Consider the following 21,749-nt stretch of genomic DNA (forward strand, 5'->3'; position numbering starts at 1 on the left):
TGAGGTAATGAAAAATATGGATGCTATGAAATGTGACTATTACTTTTAAATATATAGAGAGAGATAAATAATCTTAGAAATATACTTTTATTACTTTCATATTTATATATGTATGTCTTTGATATGTATATCAGGATAAACAAATAAATAAGACTAATAAGAAAGACTTCTATAGATACTGAGATAGTTTTAGGAATTCCTGGAAGAGAATATATGGGAAGGATTATAAAATGTATCAATTGTATGAAGGAATAACCTAGAGGAAAACAAGTTGTGAGGTGGGCATGGACAGGTAGGCCTTTGTTTGGAATCAGTTACCACAAAGAGAAGGGAGTGGGATCTGGCAAGTGATCAAAACAGTGGTTCTCAAAATCCAGTCTGTAGAAGAATGCTGGGAGCTTCCTGAGCCATGTATTACAGTACAACCTCTCACAGTTCCAATCCCAGGGTCTGTTTCTGGACTCCATGCCCACAGATGTCTTGATTTTACACCTAGGTCTGGGGTGGCTCTAAGCAATCTGCCTTTCTAATGCCTTCCCTGCATGGTTCTGATGTGGGAGGTCCAGTGAAGCCCACTCTGAGGAATCATATTTGGAATATTACAGTCAAGGCCCCTCCACAAATCCGCTCCTTCAACAGGCCCTGTATGAAGCAGCATTTGCACCCAGAATAAAGCAAGGCATCTGGGACTGGAGCTTCTGAACCAGGAGAGGCCAGGGGTCCACACCCCAAGACAAGCTTCACCATTCCCTGCCCCTTCATCACAACCTTCCAGAACAGCCCACAGGTAAAACAAACAGCAAAGCAGCCAGGTAAACAGAGGCTCTGAAGGCTGAGGGTGAATACCCAACCAAAGGTGACCAGGTGTGTGAGAAACACCTTCCCCAGTCCCCACCAAAAACGGCTCTGAACCCACACAGGAAGAGTTTAAAGCCCAAGATTGTTAAGTAGCAAACAGAAGGTGTTAAGATAAATTTTCAAAGTTAAGATATTCTCCAAAGTCCAAGATTGTAACCATAAAAAATATGTTATTATGGGAGAAAAGCTATTAGGAATTTGAGAGATTAAAAATATGATTAGAGAAATGATTCTATTCATGTTAAAAGAGTACATGAATGTCTACACATGTATGTGGGTTTAAATGCATTGAATAAATGGTAGGATTACAACAGTTCCCTGGGGAAGTGAGGGTGGGGGTGAGGTGTAGAGACATATTTTACTCTATATACTTACATAATGTTAAATGGCTTACAGAGTGAATGTATTCATTTTCATGTACATAATAAAAAGAACAAAATTTACTTAAAATGTTTTATGATTCATTAGTTACTAATGAATATGTCTAAAGTGGTCATATAAAACATATTTCTTAATTTAGAGACCTTTGGAATCTACTTATACATTAATTTTATTAGCAGCCTCTGCCTCCTCATTTAACTAACAATTTGAGGAATAATCTTGTTCTGACCATCATAAATATAATTTGTAAAGCTCTTATGTAACATCTCTGCAACATCTGACCTAGTTAATTTGTCTGTTCTTGGAACATTATATATTGTTCTCCTGATTTTCCTCTTACCTCTCTGGCCATTCATGAAAATTTTTTGCGTTGGCAAGCAGGTGGCTGGGTGGCATTCCACTGTCAAGAGTATGGATTCACTGTTCACATGATCCTAGATTGAGCAGGCTAGGTTTACTTCATTCACTCATTTAATACACAATGTTATTGAGAAGTGATTTTGTGCCATGACCACTTACAGGCACCAGATCTTACAGCAAGATCAACAAGTTCCAATAGGGCTGTTTAGGTAATTTAGGTAATGTGAAGTGCTGCAAAAATATAAAGCAGGCATAGGAGATTATGAGTGATGGGAGGAGGTGGTATACTTTTGAAAGAGTGAAATCCCTGAGCAGATGGCCTTTGAGTTAAGATTCAAGTAAGGGAAAGGAGCTAGCAGTGCTAGCACACTAACATCTGGAAGCAGAGAGGTCATGGACAGGGCCCTAAATTCTTGAGAGTGAGTTTTACAAGTTCAAGAAACATGAAAAAGGCCAGTTGTGGAAGACAGAATAATGGCTCCCAAAGGTTTTCTGGTCCTAATCCCTGGAATATGTAAATACATTACCCTACATGACACAAGGGATTTTGCATATGTAATTAATTTAAAGATTTTGAGATGGGGAGATTATCCTGGATTGTTCAGGTGGGTCCAATGTAATCGCAAAGATCCTTATAAGAGGAAAGCAAGAGGGTGTCAAAGTCACAGTTGATGTGAGGATGAAGGCAGAGGTTGGAGTGATGTGATTTGAAGATAGAGGAAGGGGCCACAAGCCAAGGAATACAGGTAGCCTCAAGCAGCAAGGAAAGAGATTCTCCTTTGGAGCTGCCTGGAAGAACACAGCCCTCGTGATATCTTGATTTTAGGACTTTTTGCCTTAGAACTGTAAGATAATAAACCTCTGTTGTTCTAAAACACTAAGTTTGTGGTAATTTGTTATAGTAGCAGTAAGAAATTAATGCACCAATGTGTCCAGAGCCTAGTGAGGAATTGGGATTTATGCCAAGGTGCAGGAAGGAAACTGTTGGAGGATTTTTGGCAAGAGAGTGAGCTGATCCAATTTGTATGAAGAGGCCAGCATGGCTGCTACATGGAGAATGGGCTGGAATGGGAGTACAGGAGCAGTCAGGGAGACCAGGTGGGACTGTGCTTTCATGCTTGAGAAGTGGCTGGTTTAGTGTGGTGATGGAAAGAAATATATGTCAGGGGGCAATTTGACAGGATTCACTAATCAAGGAGATGTGGCTGGAGAGAAAGGGGGCTGCAAAGGAAAGGAGACTAAAGGATGGGGGCTTGGGGACTTTCAGCAGCAGGGTAGACAGTTGAGAGGCAACAGAATAGAGTGACTGAGCTGCCACTGCAGACCCGCGCTGCAGGGCCCACGTCCAGCACTGCTCCTTAGCTGTTATGTCCCCTTGGGCACCCTTCTCATCTCTCTGGTCTCAGATTTCTCAGCTGTCACAGGGGACTGAGGGCTGCTTTGAGGACAACCCTCAAAGGTGTTCATCTTTTAGTATCATTATTGTGTTGGTGCCATTTGTTGAAGTGGGAAAATCTGTAAAAGAAATAGATATAAGGCTAAGGGAGAACAACAAAAAACAGCTTTTGGTCTGTTAGAGTTGAGATAACTTTTGGACAGCAAAGTGGAAATATCAAGAAGGCAGCTGGAACATGGACTCTTACCTTTCACATTAGGGGATAATATCCAATTATTTCATCTTATTTCCTTTGCTTTGATTAGCAGGGACAACAAGGGCCTTTCTGAAGGTTTATTCAAAGTGGCTGAAGAAGGATTATCACTATTAGCTGAGAGTAAAAGGAGCAGTATAGTGTTTAAGGAGATGTAGGGGTGTTCTTGCTGCTCCTTCCAATTCCTCCCACCCTAATGAAGGTGACGATGAGAACTGGGTGGTGAGGGGCAGACATAGAAAGAGTGGCTTAACTGGCATGGGGTGTGGGTGCGGGTGGGAGCTGGTCAGAGAGGAGTTCTTGGGATGGTAGACTCCCTGAAGGAACAGGTTTTTAAAAATAAAATCTCAGCCAAGGTTAATTGTCCACATAGTAAAATAACAAATAAAAGAAGTCCTATTGTTCCTGCCTCTAGATATGGAAAGGTGTGTGTAAGAATCTGAACAAAGAGTGAACATTGTGGTGGGGCTGCTGAATCTCAAAATATTTTTTAAAGAAAATTTTTCTTTGATTTTAAAGCAAATATGTAAAGCATTGGAAAATACTGGAATACCCACACACAAAAAAACAACATAGCTCTTTTTTAATATATCCTTATAGTCCATTTTTCAAAGTAATGTGTATTTTTAAACATATTTTTGCTTAGTGATATATCCTGGATGTTTTCCCTTGTCATTACATGATAATTATTACATAATTATTGTTATTTTATATACATAATTAAATAATATATATGTAATTAAAATACTGTGTACATGGCTGTATAGTATTCCAATCTGTGGAGGTACTTTCATTTTTATAACTAAGGCATTTTGAAATTCATATAGATAAATCTTTCTACTTACATACAATTATCTCTTTAGGATAATTTTTGCTAGAATCAAACTTGTATAACTTTAAGACTTTTAAATACGTAAGGACTCATCATCTTCCAGTAAGATTATACTGATTTATAATCTCAATAGTGTTTATGAATACCCATTTCTCTACTTCCTAGCCAATACTTTGTATTATAATTAAAAAAAAATTACTAGTTTAACTGATGAAAAATTATACCCCTGTATATTTGGCTGTTAATACTCTTTCCTTTATGGCTCTCCTGAGCATAGCCTTTGCCCACTTTTCTAATGGTATGTTAATCTTTACATTTTATTCTTTCTTTTCTAGCATTTTATTTGGAAATAATTTCCAACTTACAAAAAGTTGTAAATATAATAATAGTACAAAGATCACACAAATAAACGATCCTTACTTATATTTACCTGTTATTAACATTCTAACCCATTTGCTTTCTCCCTCTCTCTCACTGTGCACGTGCGCACACTCACACACACACACACACACAGTTTTTTCCTCAAGGATTTGAGGATGAGTTATATACAATATGACATTTTACCTCTAAATACTTCATCTTGTCTTTCCCTAGGAGGGTGATACTTTTCACAAAACCATGATAATTTGTTTCATAAATTTACATACAACACTTTAATCTACCATCCCTATTCCAAATTTGTTAGTGAGTCAAATATAGCATTTTCTCTCCTAGCATTCAATCCAGGTAAGGTCAGCCTACTTGGCACATCCCTTTAGCTTCCTGAAATCTGGAATATTTCCAGTCCATCTTTGTCTTTTTATGACATGGACATTTTTGAAGAATGCAGAACACTTAATACTTAGGTAAAAATGCTTTTCATTTTGTATTGGTCTGATGTTTCCTCTTGATTGGATTACAGATATGTACTCTCAGCCAGAAAATCACATATACAGGGATGGGCCCTTCTCAGGGTATCACATCTGGAGGCTCCTGTCTTGCTGATGTTAATTTTGATCACCTGGTCAGGGGCTGCTCAACTTTCCACTGCATTATTACTGGGGGGTTTTGTTCCCTTTCAACTAGTAAGCAGTTTATAAGAGACTAAATGCATGTATATACTCTGCTTCTCATCAAAATTTTTCCCTAGATATAACATCCATTAATGATTTTTGCTGTATCCAATCTAGACCACAGTGGTTGCTGAAGGATGATTTTTGCCATTGTAACCTTCTCTCCCCATTTATTAGTCAACCCTCAGCCTTCTACTTTAAGCAAGAACAGCTCTTCTTCCCACCATTTATTTATTATCGGTATGAACTCTAACTATGTTTTTCAACTGTTTATCATTTATTTCTGTGCTCAGTATTTTGGTACACAGATCATCCTAGGCTTAGCCAGTAGGAGCCCCTTCAAGCTGGCTTCTGTGATGTGAGAACCATCTTTTATAAGCATTTCCTTACTTCCTGGCATAAAAAGATGTTTCAGATATACCTACTCTGCCCTAGCCATGAAATCAGCCATTTCTCTTGGGCAGTACTGGTTCCTTCGAATGGGAATGGTACTGAGACCAAGATCAAGGCCCTCTGTAAGCTCGTGAGCTTCTTGCTTCTGCTGATGGTTTCCTGGTCTTATACATAAATCAAACCTATCAAGTTGTATGGAGTTTATTGTATATCAATACAATACCTTAATAAAAAAGCTATTTCACAAAAGGTGGATAATAAAGGAAAAACATGTTTTTAAAAGACTTTTTATAACAGAAAAAGTAAAACTGAAGTACAGTGTTCAGGGATAAAACTTGGGTAGCAAAACTCCAAAGAAAATCAAAGTGATTACCTTCAACTTTATGAAAATGGTTATTTTAGGGAGGAGGGAGTTGGCTGTAATTAGTACCGGACATGAATTTTCTAGGTGAACTGGTAAGTCTTTGTTTTTTGACTTGGATGATAGTCACAAGAGTTTTCTCCTTATAATAATTCATTACATAATAGTTTTATGTAATCCTATATAGCTTACAATTTAGTCATACTTCATATAAAAAGGTTAAAAATAAATGAGTGTTGTTCGTGTTCATGATGCAAATAAATTATTTATTAGAAATTAAAATGATTCTACAAGTGTGGCAAACCCATTGATACTCTAGCATATTTCATTGTACAGTTGATAAGCTGTTTTAAGGTACAGTCAGATAATGACTAATTAGGGAGTGGTCCATACAATCTTAGACTGGACTATTAATCTTTTTACTATATTAATCGTTTGAGTTTAAAACTCAAATAAGATCAAGACAACTATTTATTTTAGTTTTAGAATTTTCATTTAGTTCCTTTTAATGGTTTCTATTTCTCTGCTGAGATTTGTCATCTTTTCACTAATTAGAGTAGATTTTCCTTTATGTCTTTGAGCAGAATTATAATTGCTCCTTCAAATATCCTTGTCAGCTAATTTCAATATCTGTGTCATCTCCAAGTCAGTCCCTATTAACTGTCTTTTGAGAATAGGTCATGCTTTTCTGTTTCTTCCTAAATTGAGTAATTTTTATTATAGTCTAGACATTGTGAATGTTATGTTACAGAAATTCTGGTTCTGCTATATTTCTCCAAATTCTGTTGTTGGTGGGAGTGGAGTGTGGGGGTCATGTGGCTATAAGCAGGCAATTAATTTGGTTGGCCTCAAACTGCAAACTCTGTCTCTAGGCAACAGCTCAAACCTCAGTTCAGTTCTTTGTCTTTAAGGAGGCAGCTTGGAGTCTGCGCTGTGCATGTGTAGTTCCAGGCTCAGCCAGACACACAGGCGGAGTTCATTCACAGTATCTGGGAATCTGGGACCCCCTTTCTTCTGCTCAGTATTCACTCTTCACTTTACAGCAGCTGTAGTTACCCCAAACACTCCCTAGTTCATCAGGCCAGAATGACAGAGTTGTTTTTTTTTTTTTTTTTTTTACCAGTTTTCTATCAAATTTTAGTTCTCCTGCCCTCAGGTTTAAAATCTTCCAGCTTTTTGCCACTTTCTAATGCCTTCACATAGGGGTTTTTCTTTTCTTTCCTTTCCTTTTTTAATGTTACCCAAAGTTTAGACTTTTAAATTAAATGTAGATTAGTCTAATAGGAGTTTACTTGGCCACTATAGAAATAGACTGAATGTTTATTTCTTTAAAGAAATAATAATATGAAGATGCTAAGAATTTTTTTCTATGGATGAATAGAATAATGATATAGAAAAACACATATAGTTGGACTAATAGATTGGGGGTGGTTTTGGCAAAGAAATACCCTTTGACTATATATTTCTAGTTTCAAATATATCTGCATATATAATCACAACTAGAATAAGCTAAGTAATAAGGGAAACAATGTTAAAAGAAAGGAAAACATTTGTACTTTAGCTATTTTGAAATAAAATATCTGAACCTCTTTTGTATCATTTTAGGAATAAATATAATGAAGCTGATGACTGTCAAAGAGAACTCAGAAAACTGAAGTTTAAATCCATTATTTCTGAGTCACGGTATATACTGCAAATATTTTTAATTAATATTTTTAGTAATTGAATTTGAAACCATATTTTAAATAACATTTTATTTTAAAATAGTTATGTATAACTTCATTAAATAAATATTAAATATAGAAAAGTTATTAAATAACTTTTCTTATTATATTTTTGCATATGCAATACCTAATTCAAGTTTATAAAATCTTGAAGCTATTCATTGATTTTGCTTCCTCCTAGGTGGGAAATTTTAATATCACAGAGCTGCTTTCTTAGCATCCTAAATTTTTTAAAGTTAAAATTACAGTCTTTAGTTTCAAATGGTATTTTCATTCTTTGGTAACCATAAAAATATGATATCTAATGTATATTTTTTTCCTATTCCATTTTAGGCACACTAGATTGCTTAAAGAAAAAGAAGACTCTTTAGTGGCTAGTCAACAAATACATAAAACTTTACAGGAAGAACTGACTGCAAAAGAAAGGCAAAAAGAAGACATAAAAAGAAGAATTACCCTTGCAGAAAATGAATTAGAGAGAACCAAAACTCTTCTGAATCAGACAAAGGAAGAGGTTGTAACACTGAAAAGTGAAAGGTGAAGTCAAGAATAATTTCTTCTAAAGACATTTTATGTTTAAGTCAGTATTCCATATATATTTGAAACTTCATGTCCTACATATTTTAATGACTGTGAAATCACAGGATTAAAGATGTATTTCACCTGAAAGGTCATCAGATCCCACCACCACATTTTACAGATGATTAAACTGAAGCCCAATTTGGTTAAATGACTTACTTAACGTCATAGTTAGTGAAAGTAGAGATAGAACCCACATTGAATTTGGTGTTAGATATTTATTGAAAAGAATCAAAAAGACAATGTGTGATATGTATACTACTGAATTTCACCCGAGCCAATAACTGGTGGATTCTATCATAGTCCAACAGATCAACATCTTTTTATTTCACTTGTTCCTTTTATTGGCTCCTACTTTCCTTCTGTTTGTTATTTGTCAATACTTCTTACTGAGGACTCTCCACAAAGATACCTCTGGGGTTGAGGTAGCATCAAGGATATAAGAAGCATATTTGTCCAGCCTTCCTAGATTTTTTTGTTTATTAACTTGTCTTTAAATTAACCTTATTTGGACTTACTATATCAACCCTACTTTCTTTCTCCTTTGTTTTCATTTGCCTGGTGTGTCTTTGTTCATTCTTTCTGACTCTTTTTGTTTTAAATGGATATCTGATATATAGTACAAATTTTGCTTTTTTGCTTTATTAGTTTTTATCAAATCCAGGAGTCTTTAATAGAAGTTATTATCTCATTTACATTTACTGATATAACTGTTATACTCCAGAAGAACACAAGTTCCATAAGGGCAAGGATTTTTCTTTTATTATTCTCTGGGCACAGAAGGCACAATTGGCTATTTGTTTTTTATTCTTTCCACCATGTTTTATTTTATTTTTTATTTTATTAATTTCCTCTTATGAATATTTGACTGCTTCTAATTTAGGAGATTTGTGGTCTTTTTTTTTAGTTCTTTATAAGAGCCACCATCTTCTCCCAGAGCAAGAGTCTGGGAGTGGGACCATGAGAGTAGGTTGCACACAGCTTAGAAGCAGTTTCGTTGTCTCAGAACTTTCTTCCACCACTCTGCCCTGGGTTATAGTTGTCTCTACTCCAGGCTAATTCACAGGTAAGCAAGTCTTGTGTCTGGTCCATCTTGGGATGATATATATTAGTGCTCTTTGATTGAGTAAGATGAAAACTTGCAGAGCTGATTGCCACACACCATTTCTTCCTCATTCTACCACACCAATTATAACCTGCTTCTTGCAAAGATGATGTACCTTGTAGGCATATGACTCTTCGTTCCACCCCACCACCTCTGCCATTTCAGTTATGTAGCTGCTCAGCCCATAGCATTTTAGAAGCACCAATTTTGTAACTAGGAAATTCGCAAGAGCCATACTTCACTAATAGTAACAAGAAGAAATGTCAACTGAAAGATTGACCATACAAAAGAAGAGAGAAAAACTATAAATGCAAAAAAAACCTTTAAAAGCACTGCAATTTTCCCAATATACAATAGGAACAAATAACCCACATACATTAATAACCTTAAGCTTCCCTGTATGTATAACATGGGTTAATAATTGACAGCCATGATGATGGCCCTGAGTCAGAAAGATTAAAATCAGCTACATACTCTATACAAGAGATACAGAATCATATATCTTAGGACACCATGAAAAAAATAAAAAATTTTAAAGTCCTCTGTTTATAACTTTGGTTATCTGAGCAATATACTATATTTGTCTACTATCAAAAATACCCCATTTTCAATGATATCAGATTAATTAGATTAACTTTATCCAGATGAACACTGTCTCCTTCACAGTCGTCACTGAAAAGATCCTATCTTTGTTCAAACATTTCTGGAACTCTTTTCTGGGGATTGACCTAAGTGTACATGTTTTAGAATATCCTCAGCGCAATGACTCTGCCCTTTAGGAATAAATTTGATTTTTAAAATAATCTCAGTAGGTCCAGTGAAGCAAGTCCAGTGAATATGATTGGAAATGAGTCTGGAAAATGCCATCTGGGATCAAAAATAAAATAAAATATTTTTTCTGTGCTTAATAAATTATCTCTGGCTGCAATTTGAAGAAGGCAGTTTTATGAATGCTTAGGATTAATAACATCATTAAAATACATCTAGGGCTTTCTTGATGGATTGCTTTGAAATAGCATACTCACCTGGATGTATATGTTTTACCATTTTAAAAAATTTAGTATGATTCTAACCTTACCTTCTGTGGTCAGTGCTGAATGAGAAGTATGATTTCTTGTTTTCAGACAATAGAGACATCACTGAACTACCTCCTCTCCTTCCTCCTCCAACTTTTTTCTCTCATACCCTTGCCCTTTTTCCTTTTCTGCTCTCTATACTTTATCTCACAGCAGGCATGGTAATACTTAGTCATTTGGTGATGCCAAGTTTACTGACATGTCTGTCACATAAGGAAAATTAAAATGTGCTTATGTACCAGTAAGTTATCACATTACCTTAGGATGACTCCTAGACAAAAGCATTGTCCTTTGTCTTGGTCCTCTGTCACTTTTAGATCTTGTCTGCTTTGTCCTTTATTGTATCCTCAGAGTCTGGCACATGTATCCATTCCATAAGTATTTGTTGAGTGAATGAATGACTTGCTTTAGTTAATTAGATTATTCATCAATTATCTGTTGTTCATTTACTATCATCCAGGTACTATGTACCCTGGGCGCTACAACAGTGAATCTAATCTAAAACATCCCTGTCCTCAAGAAGCTTACATTCTAATGGGAGAGACAGACAGTAAAAAAATAAAAGACAATAGAGAACTAACTAGAATAATTATACATTGTAATAATGGACTGAAGTAAGTAAAGGGGATTGTAGGGAAGACTGAAAGACTCCCCTTCTTTTATGAAAGTCATAAATATGACTTCCAAAGTGTTGCATAAAGGCAGACAATAGGAGTTATTAGGTGTCTTGCCAATGGGTTTCAGCCTTGGGCAAGTTCGCTGTGGATTCAATGTGACCAAAGAAATAGACAGCAAAATGATCTTTGTGGTGAAAGGGTTTATTACCCGGCTTGTTCTCCAGCAGTAGGTTGAGCACTAGCACCTCTGCCTCCACCCAGAGCACTGGGCCAAGCTCTCTATATAGTGCAATAATAGCTTATTGCCTAAAGGTGTGGAAGCAGTAGCCCAGCAACAGGCCAGTTACATCATCAGGTGGTTTAAGTTCAGTGAGGATCCTGGCCATAGGAACCCCAACTTCCCCACACCAGGCCAAGAACCTGGAAAGAGCCTCGCAGGTAAAGAATTTGGTGAGTTCTTGGAACTGGCAGTGTGACAGGAGGCCTACCATTGTGAACGAGGCAGGCGAAAGCCGATCATGCAGGACCTTGTGGGCCTTTTGGGCTTTGGGTAGTAGTTTCAGTGCAATGAAAAGAAACCATTGAAGGGATTGAAGCAGAGGAGCGACACTGTGGAAACCTTATTCTGGAGCTGGGTATGGCATTGGCAAGGCAAGCAAGTCGGGTCATTTACTGTTTTGATGTTAATCAAATGATCATTTTTTGTAGAGTTAAGCCTAAGAGATGTGAGAAAAATGAAAATCTTCAGCTCACACCCACTGCCAGTTGCTTTTGTATTTTTTAAGTGTCTGTACCAAGTGGATGGCAGCAAAATAGCTGGGACTTACTCTATGTTGAACCACAGGGGACATAGGAAAGCCAAGTTAAAAAGACATCCAGAAGAATAATGACCTTTCAGAAGCATTTGACATTAGTGCCCAAACTGCCTTAAAACTTTGTCTTCCTTGGCTGCAGGGGAAACTTGCTATTCTGTCCCTTTCCTGCCTCTGTATCGGTGTTTGCCCTTCCCTCCTGCAATCACCTGGCAGCAGACATTCCTTAAGGTTCATGCATGAACTTGGCTTTCCTCTCTCTGCTTTCTTCCCTTCAGTAAACTCTCTCTCAGCTTAGCAAGTTTGCTCTTGAAGCCGAGATTGGAAGCACTGGTAGAACCTGTAAGTAGAGACATCCCTAAGCAGCTGGAGATGCTAAAGTCCCTCCATAAGAAGCTGGGCTCAGGGAAAACTTTTAAAAAGGAGATGTTTGGTGACACCTGCAGATATTCTTGTCCAGTAGGGCTGGGCGGTGCCCAGGGATCTTCTCTACAGCTTTACATCACCATGGAAGGACTGCGACCAACCAGGCTGCTAAATGTGTGCACCAAAGGCCAAAGGCCAACTCCCTCCCGCGATGGTGCGTGCTTCCCTCAACTCAGGCAGGCAGACGGCTTGCTTCCCTAAACACAGCACCCCTCCTGCACCCTCCTCCTACCAGCAGAGCCCTTGCTGAAGTTCCCCTGGACCATTATGAAATACATGCAATTTAGAAGCTATGCAGAGAGGAAACAAAGATGTAAAAAGCCAGAACCAACCCCAGAAAAAAAGCGGCAGAACTTCTGAATTTGGAGCAGGAAAGTTGTTAGTGACCAGGAAATAATTCATATATTAGTACAAATGTGTTTAATTATGGACTGCTTTCTCTCCCACCCTCATCCGAGGAAGCTCTTTTAGGAGAAGAGACCCCACTGGAAAGAAGACAAGTAGGTCCTTCAAGATCACAGATGCTGGGGATAGGGAAGGTCCGCCCAGCTTGGCCACAGACACCCTGAGGCTGGAGAGAGGGGTCTCCTTTGTGAGGGGCAGGGAGGCAGCAAGGCACCGGGGACAGTGCCAGGGAAAGGTGTGGCTGGTTTTTAATTCTGTGTAAAGTGAGCCCTCAGCTCTCATGTTTCTGGGTTACGGTCCCTTCAGCCAGGGCCAGAACTCTGCCCAGAACTGTTAATTTGTCGCCCCACTCAAAGGCACTGTGGATTAAATAGGGTTCTGGTGGGCTGGTCTGCAGGCCTAATTCCATTTTTATGGGAAATTATTTCTATGGCAAAATGTTTCGATTTCCCTATAACTTACAAATACATTTTATAAGGACATATGTGTTTAAGCTTGGAGACTGCCCACATATAACACTTAGAGAAATTCGTTTATGCGTTAGCATGTGGCCTACAACCACATCATCAAAACACACAGCCGTTTGTAACACCTCTCACACCCTATGCATTCCCAAGAGCTGTATTAGCCCCATCTTGGCAAATTCCAAGAAAAAAAATATAGAAAAAAACCGTGATTTACCTGTGAATACATGATGGGATTAGTGAAGAGCTTTGTTGAAGGAAAAGCTTAGTTGTAACCAGTTAGGAGCAAGTTGCTTATGTGTAAATTATTTTATGAAATAAGTACATGTCTGTATTTCTCTGTCTAGCTATTTATCTAACCTTAATGAAGTTTACTTAGTTGCTTCCTGTCCTTCCAGAAGCATATTTTTTAGGTTCTACAGAAGGGTTTTATCTCCATGTCCACACGCATAGTATTAACTTCTTTTTCAATTTCCTAGTCCTCCCTATTTTTTTTTAATTGAAAGCTACAAATCCCCACCCCAGAAAAATATACACAAAATCTAGCAAATTATTTTAAGAAGTTCTTGGAGTTTCCTGCTTTCCCATAGATGACACGAGCCCAGGATGAGTCGTGCCTGTGTCCTCGGGCTCTCTCCCCCCACTTCTCTCCAGCCCTCCTCCTCCTCCCCTTACCCCTCTCAAGCTCTCCCACACAATCCACAGGTCGTACAGTCCCCTTGGCATGCTTCTGTGGACGTGATCTGATCTGATCTTGTCTTCACGCTGCCCTGAGGAAGGTGCCGGCATCACTGTGGCCCTCAGTGGAAGGACAGATGTCACAGCCGGCCTGTACTCTGCTCTCCTGGCCACTCGCCACAAAGGAAGGGGCTCACTTTTCTTGCGTGAGGGTACCATTACCCCAACCCTGTTACCACACCTTCTGTCCCTAGGTCTGCCCCCGCCGAGAGGGCACACCTTTTCTAATTCACCAACTCAGAGTGCAGGCCATTTTCAAGTTTGCACAAAGGTACTGTCTAGCAGAGCTGTGGCCCTTGCCTGTGAAGCAGGTGTCATTTTCAAAATTTTACCCATGAAGAAATAGGTCAAGTAAGGCTAAATTTCTTGCTCAGGGTCATAATTGGCAAAGTCAGAAATCAAGCTCTGTTGTATCTAACTTTATAACCCATGTTCCCTCCTCTACAGTTTGCACAATCCTCTCAGCATTTGTCTTGAAGGGCTCAATATTGTCAGCTTCTTTCAGTGTGACTTCTATTTCTTAACCATGTTATACTACTGAGTCTTCAGGGGAGTCCCAGCCCTCCTAGAAAGCAGAGAAACCCAGAGTGCCCCTCTGTGTCCCCTCTCCCCTTGCTTCCTTCTCCCATCCCTCCACTCTTCCAGGATTCTTCCATTCACTCAGTAAATGTAAGGTAGTGACTTCTGTCTTCTCCTCTCTACTGTGTCAGCAAAATCAGAAGTGAAGCTAGAGTTTCAGAATGAAAGTAGAATAAAAACATTTCACAACATTCTAGAAGAAAAGCTTAGTGTTTATTACTTTAATGAGGCTTGTCATATTTTCACGAAGGCAGGAGGCAATGAGAAGTGTAGAATATCAAAAGGGATTTAGAAGCAATGTTTCAAGGGTTCTGTTTCCTTGTGGTAGTATAACTTAATATTTTTAAGAATGGACTTTAGAGTTAGGCAAACACAGGTTTAAATCCCAACTTGACCAGTGTCAAGTTTGGAAGACCTACTTACTTATCTACAAAATGGACATATTAATACTAGCTCTCTTCTTGTGAAGATTAAAGCATCTAGTGTTACACCTATAGATGGTAGGTGCTCCAGAAGTATTATACCCCCTCTTTCATCTTTCCTTAGGTGGCTAACCCCTTAAAGCATCATATCTTACTAATTTTTATACCTTGCACTGGTGATGTAGATATTCAGTAAATGTCTGTTGAATTCAATATTATCTGCTTTGGTCTTAGAGTTGTAAAGATTAGTCTGTGGAGTGACTGAGTTTGGATGCTATCCTATTAGTTTAAACATTTATGAATTGAAATGTTCCAAGTAATATCATTCCTAAAAAACCTTATAGGTTTTTTTCAAGACTCACCTCTTCATCTGAATTCCTATCCCTCAATAGCTCGCAGAACAAGAAGCTTGCCAACCTTCTTAGGATATCATAGACTTAACTACATTTAATGAAGGCAGGACTTGTGGCAAAATCAAAATTATCTCTTTGATTGACAATGTGAAGACATCTCTAAAAGAACAACTTGTGAAAAGGAATTTAAAACTGTCATTTGGCATTATGGTTTGACATTTGTTTTCAGTTACATTTTTAACTAAAATTAAGGGAATCTAGGTTTTTTACATGTATTTAAGAAATTAGATTCTCATTTTCTTTTTAAAATTTAAAAGAATTTTAAACTTAAGAATTTACAAGTTAAGGTTTTAAAAATAAATACTCTTAATTGCGAGTAGATACTAATTTGCCTATTGTGCCAACTCTAAAAGTGATTTTTTCAATATCTGGAGAAATTGCAGGGTAGGATGCCATAGAAAGACATACCTCCTTCTCAAATGTGAAAAGCAAAGGTAACATAACATACTGCAGAGAGCCCAAGGCTTATATAAACTTGAGCCAGCTTTGCTTCCTATGAACCATGTCACTTCAGATAGTCATTTATCACTGAGAATATTCATTCTTTGTAAAAATAGGGAATTTCTGGGGAATATTTCCAAGGAATGGCATGAGAGCCACTGTATCCCCATAGACTAAAATAGTGCCTAACACACAGTCGGCACTCAAAAAATATTTGCTGGGTAGATGGATGTATGGATGGGAACTAATTTAATCCCAATCATGCCATTGATTGCAGGATTTAAAACTCAGTATTTCCCACTGTTTCTCTCAAGCCCAGAGGGCTTCTGACTTGTCAAAAATCAGAGCTGGGAGTATAATTCAAACTCCTGCATTTTATGATCATCTTTTAATTTCTTACTAAAATCCAAATTTAGGACCTAAGTCTGTATTGTATCCTCTAATTCTGAAGCATCAATATCTCTAGAACTCGTTTTGAATAGGAAATTAGATATCTGTGTAATATTCAAAACTGGCTACATATTTTCAGCTTTTTATAACATGGAAAAATATGAAATATACCTCTAACAATTGATGTTCTAGTTCATATCATCCCTCTAGATTTCTAGCAAAAAGTCTCACTAGGGTCAAAGTTATCTTTTATAGTTTCTTTTAACACAAGATTGCTTTTCTTTATCAATGTGTGAGGATGGTTTTGAATTCCTGAATAGTGTGAGAGCTCTTCCATGACTGTGCTATGTAGGTGTGGTTGTATTTTTGGAATCAAGATCATCCTTTTCACACATATAGTAATCTCTGTACACATTACTCACTACCCATTCCATGCTAATCAAAGACAGTAAGTGTTTGTAACATCACATGTAATTATTCTTTCTGCCTTTTATTATAAAAGACAAACTGAATAGTTCTTAGGGTCAGGAAAAGAGGCTTGACAGGAATCAAAGAAATATGAAAGTCCTTCTCATTTCTGTAGCCATAAATATCAAGTAAACTTACCATTACACATGCAAGTTCATAATTTTTGTAACAGTTTTCAAACCACATTATACGTTGTGGAAATGTTATAAGGAACTTCATAATTCTTTGAAAATTCAGGGAATAAATATCTCTTCTTTAGCATTTTTTGAACCTTAGTCTACTATATTTTAGCTTCTATAATATATTAGACTTTCACAGGTTTAAGGTCCAAAAAAAATACATAAAACAGTGGTATTTTGTACTGGATCCATCAGAGGAATGTATAGGGAATAGACTACTTTTGTTGGCATAAAAATTATAACCATCTTCAGGGAGACTGAAATTTGAGAATCTCAGATATTTAGTACCATTCATTTTATAATAAAAGTAACTTCTAATGCACTCACAGGAACCTACCTGGAAATGTTTACTGGAATTTTCTAATCAGTGAGACCTCTTTTTTAAATAGGAAATCTGGCTTGAGAAAAGTGGATCAAATTGCCATGACTTTTGCTGTCTAGCCACTTCTAACAAGCACATGGCCATCCACATCCATTTTATACTACTGGCATTTTGAAAACCAGGTGAAGTGCTCCTTTATTTCCATTGACTGCTGTTCTTTATCTGATCTAGTTTACTATTATAAGATTATAATCTTATACATAAAGTTGTATATCATTTGAAGGTAGACCATGGTATTAGGTTCCTACTGCTGGAATAACAAATTACCACAAACTTAGTGGCTTAAAACAATACAAATTTATTCTCTTCTGGAGGTCAGAAGTCCAAATGAATATTAAGTGGCTAAAACCAGGTGTGATTAGAGCTGGTTCTTTTTGGGGGCTACAGAGGCTATTCCATTCCTTGCCTCTTCCAGCCTTTAGAGGCTGCTGGCATTCCTCGGATCCTGGCCTCATGAATCTAAACTGTTTCTGTTGTCACATCATAACTTCTGCCCACATTACATTCTTGACTCTCTCTTATAAAGATCTTGGTGATTACACTTAGGGCATATCCAGACACCCAGGATGATCTCCCTATCAAGATCCTTAGTCACTCATGCAAAGGGATCATTATCAAGATACCTTTTGCCATATAAGGTAACATATTTCTAGACTCTGGGGATTAGGACATAGATATCTTTGAAGGTAATTATTCAGCCTACCACAATTGTGATTAAGTTAAAGATGGCCATTATCAATCCTGTAACAACCACTAAAATAAAACTAAACAAAGAGTTATAGCTAATAAGCCAAAAAAGCATATAAAATGGAATCATAAGGCATATGAAAAATTCAAAAGAAGGCAGCGAAAGGAGGAAAAGGAAACAACAGATGGAACAAATAGGAGACAAATAACAAGATGACAGATATAAGCCTAACTGTATCAACAATGTAAATTGTCTAAATATTCCAATAAAAAGGTAGAGGTTATCAGATTGCATACAAAAGTAAAATTCAACTATATACTGCCTACAGGAAATATATTTTAAATATAAAAACACAAATGATTAAAAGTAAAATAATGGAAAAAAGATATCCCAAGCTGACACTAATCAAAAGAAAGCTGAAATGCTATTAATATCAAAATAGATTTTAGAACAAAGAATATCACCAAAAATAAAATTCATTTCATAATGACAAATGGATCAATCCATCAGAAGGACATAACAATTCTACATGTACATCTAATAACAGAGCTTAGAAATACATGAAGCAAAAATGGATAGAACTGAAAAGTAAACAAATTAACAATTATTGTTAGAGATTTCAATAGCCCTCTCTCTGTAAAGGATAAAACAAAGACAGGAAAATCAGTAAGGCTATAGAGGACTTGGACATTACAATCAGTCAACTTAACCTAATTGACATTTATACAAAATTATACCCAACAACAGCAAAATACACATTTTTTCCCCAAATGCATATAGAATATTTACCAAGACAGACCGGGGCACTGAATTCAACTGGGCTGTGAAACAAAATCACAAAATCAAAGAAATGTAAAAGGAATCTAATCATACAAAGTATGTTCTCTGGTCATAATATAATTAACTTAGAAATTCATGACAGAAAACTATCTGGAAAATCCCCCAAATATTTGTAAACTATGTAAAACAATTCTAAATGAGACATAGGTAAAAAAAAAAAATGTCAAAAGGGAATTATAAAGTATTTGAACTAAATGGAAATGAAAAGATCAAAATTTGTGACATATCACTGAAGCAAAACTTTGGGGGACATATTTACAGCAATAAATGTCTATGTGAAGGAAGGGAAAAAAATCTCAGTTTCCACCTTAAGAAACTGGAGAAAGAAGAACAAATGAAATTCAAGATAAGCAAAATATAGTAAATAATAAAAATCAGACCAGAAATCAATGAAACAAAACAAAACAAAACAAATAAAAATCAGTTTCTTTGAAGAGACCAATAAAATTAGTAAACCTCAAACTAGATTGATCAGGGAAAAAGAGAGGACAGAATTTATTAATATCAGAAATGAAAGATGAAATGACTATGCATTCTTCAGATATTAATACAATAATAGATGAATATTATAAAAAATATTACACCATTTATTTTGACAACTTTGATGAAATGGACACATTTTTTTAAAACAAACTACCAAGGTTCACTAAAGAAGAAATAAATAACCTGAATTTATAATCTAAATTTTTCCCACAAAGGAAACTCCAAACCCAGAATGTTTCATTGGTGAATTTTACAAAGCATTTAAGGAAGAAATAATATTACTTCTACTTAAACCCTTTCAGAAAATTGAATATTTCTTAACTTGTTTTACGAGGCCAGTATTACCCTGATACCAAAACCTGACAAAAACATTACAAAGAAAATGAATAGATCAATACCCTTCATGACCATAGATGCAAAAATTCTAAATCAAATTTTAGCAAATTCAATCTAGCAACATATAAAAAGGAAACAAATATGAATATGTGGAGTTTATCCCAGGAATGCAAGATTGGTTTAACATCCAAATATCAATCAATGTTATTCAATATGTTAAACTAAAAAAAGAAAAAAAACATATGATTATGTCAATAGAAGCAAAAAAATTAATAAAAAGCAATTTACAAAATACATTCATCGCACATTTTTTTAAATCTCAGCAAAGTAGAACTAGAGAACTTCCTTCCTCAAACTGATACAGAGCATCTGCAAAAACCTACACATAACATCATACTTAATAGTGAAAGACTCCTCCTAAAATCAAGATCAAGAAAAAAATACCCACTGCTAGCACTTCTATTCAACCTTGTGCTGAAGGTTCTAGTCAGCACAATCAGGCAAGAAAAAGAAATAAAAGGTATCAGACCAGAAAGGAAGAAATAAAACTGTCTTTATTCACAGAGGACATGTTTGCTAACAGAAAACACTATGGAATCTACAAAATAAGCTACTAGAACTAGTAAGTGAGCTTAGCAAGGTTGCAGGAAAATAGATCAACATCCAAAAGTCAATTTCTGTATATTTGTGAAGAACAATTGAAATTAAGAGGCAGAATATTTATAAAAATATTTCAAAACACATGGAATACTTAGGGATGAATCTGACAAAAGATATGCAAGACCTGTGCACTGAAAACTATCATTGCTGTGGGAAACTAAGAAGGACCTAAATAAAAGGAGAGATGCACAATGTTCACAGATCAGGGGACTCAAAATTGTTAGGATAGCAGTTATATCCAAATTGGTTTATAGATTCACTGTAATCCCAATCAAAATTCTAGCAGACATTTTTGTAGAAATTCACAAGCTAACTCTAAAATTCATAAGGAAAAGCAAAGACCTAGAATAATCAAAACAACTTCAAAAAAAATTTCAAGTAGCCAAAAGATCAAAGTTACTACTTGATTTTAAGACTTACTATAAAGCTACAAATAATCAAGATGTGTGGTATTGGTCTCAAGAAAAACAAACAGATCAATGGAACAAAATAGAGAATCTGGAAATAGGCAAAATAAATGGTTAAATGATGTTCTACATAGGTGCCAAAGCAATTCTTTGGAGAACATATAGTTTTTTTTAAAATCATTGATGTTGGAACAACTGTACATCCATATGTAAAAAACAAATTCTAATTCATATTATAAATTAATGTATAAATCAATATATTAATATCAATTCAAAATAGATCATAGATATAAATATAAAACCTAAATTTATAAACTTCTAGAAGAAATCATACAAGAAAAATTTTTATGACCTTGAGTTAGGCAAAGATTTCTTAGCTTCAACACCAAAAGCACAATCCATAAAAGAAAAGAAAAACAAACCTGATAAATTGGACTTCATGAAACCTAAAATTTCCATTCTCTAAATGATACTATTTAGAGAATCAAAAGACAAGCTATAAACTGATAATATATCTACAAAAAATATATTTCATAAAGGACTTTATATATTCCAGAATATGTATAAAGAAGTTTAGGTTATATGACCATAAACAACCTAATAAATGAATAAGAGTTGAACAGACATTTCACTGAAGAAGATATGCAGATGGCCAATAAGCACATAAAAGATGCTCAACATCATTAGTCATTAAGGAAATGGAAATTGAAACCAAATGAAATACTTTTGCACATTTTTAGAATGTCTAAAATTAAAAGGCCTGAACATACCAAGTGTTGACAAGGATGTGGAGAAACTGGAACTCTCATACCCCTCTTGTTGAAATGTGAAACAGTACAACCACTTTGGAAAACAGTTTGGAAGTTTCTTAAAAAGTTAAACATACTTTTACTTTGTTACCCAGCCATTCCACTTCTAACTATTTACCCAAGGGGAATTTCCATACAAAAACTTGTACATAGATATTGATAGCAGCTTTATTGATAGCCAAAATCTGTGAAACAGTCTAAATGTCCATCAATAAGTGAATGAATAAATTGTAGTTTATCCATACAATGAAAGACTACTCAGCCATAAAAATGAGTGAACTGCTGATATATGGTACAACATGGATGAATATAAAAGGAATTATGCTGAGTGAAAGATGCTGCACACCAAAAAATAATATTCTATATGATACACAGAATTCTGAGAAAGCAAACTATTGGTTGCCTGGAAGTAAGAAGGCA

At 36.0% G+C, this 21,749-nt stretch overlaps 1 protein-coding gene across 1 annotated transcript in view; it reads left to right on the forward strand.

The window, feature by feature from the left end:
• Nucleotides 1–21,749, forward strand: part of LEKR1 (leucine, glutamate and lysine rich 1) — a 191,576-nt gene that overhangs the window by 135,539 nt on the left and 34,288 nt on the right. The window contains exons 9-10 of the mRNA XM_057499450.1: nt 7,492–7,569; nt 7,944–8,147. Coding sequence (XP_057355433.1) covers nt 7,492–7,569; nt 7,944–8,147 — 282 coding nt within the window. The remainder of the gene's footprint in view (nt 1–7,491; nt 7,570–7,943; nt 8,148–21,749) is intronic.

The sequence above is a fragment of the Manis pentadactyla genome, chromosome 1, assembly GCF_030020395.1.
Source record: "Manis pentadactyla isolate mManPen7 chromosome 1, mManPen7.hap1, whole genome shotgun sequence".
NCBI classification, from domain to species: domain Eukaryota; kingdom Metazoa; phylum Chordata; class Mammalia; order Pholidota; family Manidae; genus Manis; species Manis pentadactyla.